This window comes from Pelobates fuscus, chromosome 7 (assembly GCF_036172605.1).
Source record: "Pelobates fuscus isolate aPelFus1 chromosome 7, aPelFus1.pri, whole genome shotgun sequence".
NCBI classification, from domain to species: Eukaryota; Metazoa; Chordata; class Amphibia; order Anura; family Pelobatidae; genus Pelobates; species Pelobates fuscus.
In genome coordinates this window covers 55,440,526-55,445,140 of record NC_086323.1, presented here as the reverse complement: position 1 = coordinate 55,445,140, position 4,615 = coordinate 55,440,526, and the positions used below count along the sequence as shown (strand labels likewise).

General features: G+C 47.1%; 1 protein-coding gene across 1 annotated transcript; it reads right to left on the bottom strand.

Moving 5' to 3' along the window:
• Positions 1-267: 267 nt before the first annotated feature.
• On the bottom strand, positions 268-2,276 carry LOC134569141 (zinc finger protein 14-like). Its single transcript, XM_063428049.1, has one exon. It carries the CDS (start codon positions 2,053-2,055, stop codon positions 268-270), a length of 1,788 nt encoding a protein of 595 aa, XP_063284119.1. The 5' UTR covers positions 2,056-2,276.
• Positions 2,277-4,615: the final 2,339 nt, after the last annotated feature.

The window sequence follows — 4,615 nt, the reverse complement described above, 5'->3', positions numbered from 1 at the left end:
TACATAAATGGCCAAGATGTATGCAGACCACCACTGCGCCAAAGTACTCCAATTACAGTGGGTCCTAACATACATGACTAAATAAACAACATTAAAACACACACAGTAATTACCTGCAAAGAAAGGAGCAGAGGAAATGAAACCACTGCCTGCAGGAACATACTGAAACAAAAAGGATGAATGGCAAAGGGATTTGTGTTTTGCTTTTTTTTTTTTTACAGAGCTTTTTACTTTAGTTCATTAACACTTGGGTTCTCATCATGAATCTTAAGGTGCATGTGCAGCTGGCTTGGGTTGGAGAAGGTCTATGTGTTTGCTCCTGTGGATTAGAAGGGAAGAGGAGCGCGAGAAGCATTTGTCACAGTCTGAGCACTGGTAAGGTTTCTCGCCTGTGTGGGTCCTTTCATGCCGGCGTGCCATGGAGGCCTGACAGAACCCTTTCCCACAATATGAGCACTTATAAGGCCTCTCACCTGTATGTATTCTCAAGTGCACTGTTAAATCTGACTTTCTAGCAAAGTTTTTGCCACACTCTGCACAGAGAAGTGACTCTTTCTCATGAGATTGCTGGTGTTTCTGAAGAGCAGTAGGGCTGTTGAATGCTTTTCCACACTCAGGACATATTGAGTGACATTCTTCAATGAGCACAGGAGGCTTAACATTTTCCTGTAGTGTTTCACTATGTTTCTCTTTACATGGGGAGAACTTCACTCCTCGATGTCTCTGGTGGTGCTGTCTCAAAGTGGATGGGTCTGAGAATGTCTTTTTGCAAAGTGAACATTCATAGGGTCGGTTACCTGTGTGAGTATTCTGGTGGATGCGAAGAAGATTAAGACGGGGAAAGCATTTACCACACTGGGCGCAAATGAATGGTCTATCTGGTGGATGACTGCGTTGGTGTATCCGAAAATCAAAGCGGCTATTGAAGACTTCATCGCAGACCTTACAAGGAAACGGCTGCTGTACATGGGTAAGCAAGTGTCTCTGGAGACCTGAGTCACTGCTGAAAGTTCTCCCACAGTCAGAGCAAAGGAAGGGGTCTTCGCTGGTTTGAACAGAGCAATGCATGTTGCAGACATACATCTCATCTCTGGATTTGTTGCACCTATCACGCTGGGGGAGTGAAGAAAATCTGTGTGTCTTGGTATGCTGGCGTAGCTGAGTGGTGTTGGAGAAAGTTGAGTCACAAGATTTGCACCTAAATGGCTTGTCTTTGATGTGGGAGCTCCTGTGAATAAGCAAGGACGTAGCACGAGAGAAAGATTTATCACAGTCTGAACACTGATATGGCTTTTCCCCTGTGTGTGTTCTTTCATGACGTCTTAACATAGATGTCTGACAAAATCCCTTTTCACAGTATGAGCACTTGTATGGTCTTTCCTCCGAATGTATCCGTAAATGTACTGTCAAGTCAGACTTTCGAACAAAAGTCTTCCCACACTCTGCACATATGAGAGATCCTTGCTTATGGATTAGCTGGTGTTTGTGCAATGCAGTAGGGTTGGTGAACGTCTTACCACATTCTGCACAGACCGAGGGACATGTTTCAGTTCTTACAGGAGTCATAGGGTTCTTCATAGTAACTTTTATGTCTGCGAGTTTGGGTTGTTTAGCATCTAATTTTTTGTGAGGTTTTTCTGGTAGGTCACTAGATGTTTTCTTGGCTGTCCTTGTGTTTTTCTTAGCATGATCCTCTACATGTCTCTTTAGGTGGTTTTTAAGTAAGTGCAGGCGAGTAAAACATTTTCCACACTGGGAGCAATTGTAGTACTTTTCAGGATGCTGGCTGCTTCTATGCACCCGAAGATCCAACTGGTTCTTGAATACTTCCCCACAAATCTTGCAATGGTGTGGGTCAAACATATGGGTATGGCGATGCCTTTGAAGAAGTACTCTACTGCTAAATGTTCTTCCACAATTACACTGGTATGACTTTTCTCCTGTATGCTTACTCCTGTGGATCAAGAGAGATGTTGAACGAGAAAAGGACTTGTTACAGTCTGTACATTGATACGGTTTTTCCCCTGTATGTGTCCTCTCATGTCTACGGACCATGGAAGCCTGGCAGAAACCCTTGGCGCAATATGAACACTTGTATGGCCTTTCACCTGTATGTATACGTTGGTGAACCGTAAAGTCTGACTTTCGGGAAAACGCCTTCCCACAAACTCCACATTTGTGGACATTACTACAGGATGAATTTTGCTTGTCTGGTAACTGCCCTGAATCACATTCTGCATTTGCAGCAGCAGCAAACTCTGAAGAAACTTCTCGTGCTTCTCCTCTAGCTTTACAGTCAGAATTACTTTCACTGGAATTGATCTCACATTTTATTGGTACCAGAAGGATATTCTCTGTAGTCTGTTTATCATATTCCACATTATCCATGACTGTACTCTTCAGACATAGTTCTTTATGCTGGCAGACAACCTCTGCCAGCAGGACCTCCTGCAATAAATAAAATTATAAGAAAAATGAAAGAATCATTAAAGGGACACTATAGTCATCAAAACAACTTTAACTTAATGAATCAGTTTTGATGTGTAGATCATGTCCCTGCAGTCACTCTGCTGAATTCTCTGCCAATAAGGAGTTAAATCACATTGTTTATACAGCCCAAGTCACACCTTCCTGTATGTGACTTGCACATCCTTCCTAAACACCTGCTGTATAGTGATGTCCCGAACGGTTCGCTGGCGCTTGTTCGCGTTCGCCACGGACGGCAAACATATGCAATGTTCGGTCCGCCCCTATTCGTCATCATTGAGTAAACTTTGACCCTGTACCTCACAGTCAGCAGACACATTCCAGCCATTTAGCAGCAGACCCTCCCTCCCAGACCCTCCCACCTCCTAGACAGCATACAATTTAGATTAATTCTGAAGCTGCATTCTTTTTTTTTTTTTATTCTTTTTTTACATTGTTTACATTGTTGTGAAAGATGGCTGTCATGTTTAGGGTGTAGCTTGGACGTTATCAACTGTGTATTTATATCAGCAGCTCCACCACTAGTTATAAATCAAGTGTGAGTCGCCCCATGAGATGAGACTAGTGAGTAACATAATACATGAACGGTTAAGGTAAAGGCATGTAAGGAACTACGACAATAAACTCTTTAGGAGGTGAAATAATGACATGTTTAAACGCTTGCTACTTTACGATTAGTTAATGTGCAGAGAGCAGGTCATGAGATCAAAGGCATGGTGTGGAGAATCGGCTATAGTGGGACGTGTTTGGCAGGCTGCTGTTTACTGCTTGTGCTCATCCGATCCCTTCTGGGCGCCAGGTGCAGACCCTGGGAGTCCCGGATACCTGGCACAATAAAGGCAAGTCTATGGCTGAGTGCCGGGTTCGCGGCTTGAGGTGGTGGAAGCTTGTTTTGTCGGGTGGTCGAATCTGTCCCGGTGGTGCTTGACGTGCGGTGCGGGATTGTGGTGGCTGTGCGGGATTGTGGAGGCGAGTGCTTGACGTGGGGCAGGCTCTGCATTTCTGTTTGTGCCTCCGGTCCCATCTTCAACGCCTTTTGCGTTGGTGGATTTTAATGGGGACTGCTTCGCTTAGCTGTGGTGGAGCTTGTTGGGGCTGTGGTGGAGCTTGTTGGGGCTTCCTGCTTGTTATTTGCTTCCAAAATTGATTAAAGAGTCTGTCCAGCTTAGACTCAATATCCTGCCATGCTTTGCTGGTACCAGGATGACACGCGACTGCCGCCATATTGGGAGAGTTGCAGATGAGTATGTTAGCCTGCGCGGCTGTGTTCTGTGCGTCCATTAGCTCCAGACAGCCTCTCAGGGGTGGACCGGGATAACCCCCACCGGTCCGAGGGGGGGAGGGGAGGTAACGGAGCTCCTGCCGGGAAGTAGATGCTCCTGGGCATCCCAGGATCGGGAGATCATCCGCCTCTCCCGCCCGTTGAGCACCAGGCCACACTTGCCACGCTGAGGTAAATAAGACTCTGTCGAGTTGCTGACCGCTATTAAGCCTGGCGGGTCGGTCAGGTAGGAGCAACATTGCTGGGTCATCCCCTTCTGGGGTGAAATTCGCTTGTTGATAGCTGCTTAAAGTGAGATATTGAGGGAGCTCACACGAAGTGCGTCTTTCCTCCATGACAGCTAGGCCCCGCCCCTCGGAAGCTGCATTCTTAGTGAGAGGAGGGACAGTGTAGCTGCTGCTGATTTAATAGGGAAATCGATAGCTAGGCTAGTGTATTCAGTGTCCACCAGGGCCGGACTGGGAATTCAAAGCAGCCCTGGAAAAAAAATGTATGCCAGCCCCATAAGTTCTTGTGCCACGTAATGTGTATGTGTACACTGGCGTACATATAGCGGTCGCAGGGGTCGCAGCTGTGACCGGGCCTGTCACTCCAGGGGGCCCGGCCGCTCTGCAGACCCCCGCTACCAGGTGCCCGCCATCATCATTTGCGGCCCCAGCATTTTAATGTGCCCATCGAGTGGCCCTTATAGCATGGGCCACCCGATGGGCAACTTATGATGGGTATGGATTTTCAGGGGGCCCGGTCAGCGCTGCATCGTTTTGAGATCACAAGCTGGGAGGAAGTGACTCCCCGTCACTCATCCCAGCTATCACTGAGAGCCCGCACGGGAGGAAGCAGAGGGAG

Bases quoted from the DNA above. Each gene is read 5' to 3' on its own strand.
- LOC134569141 (XM_063428049.1), bottom strand. From the start codon at position 2,055: ATGGTCCGTAGACATGAGAGGACACATACAGGGGAAAAACCGTATCAA.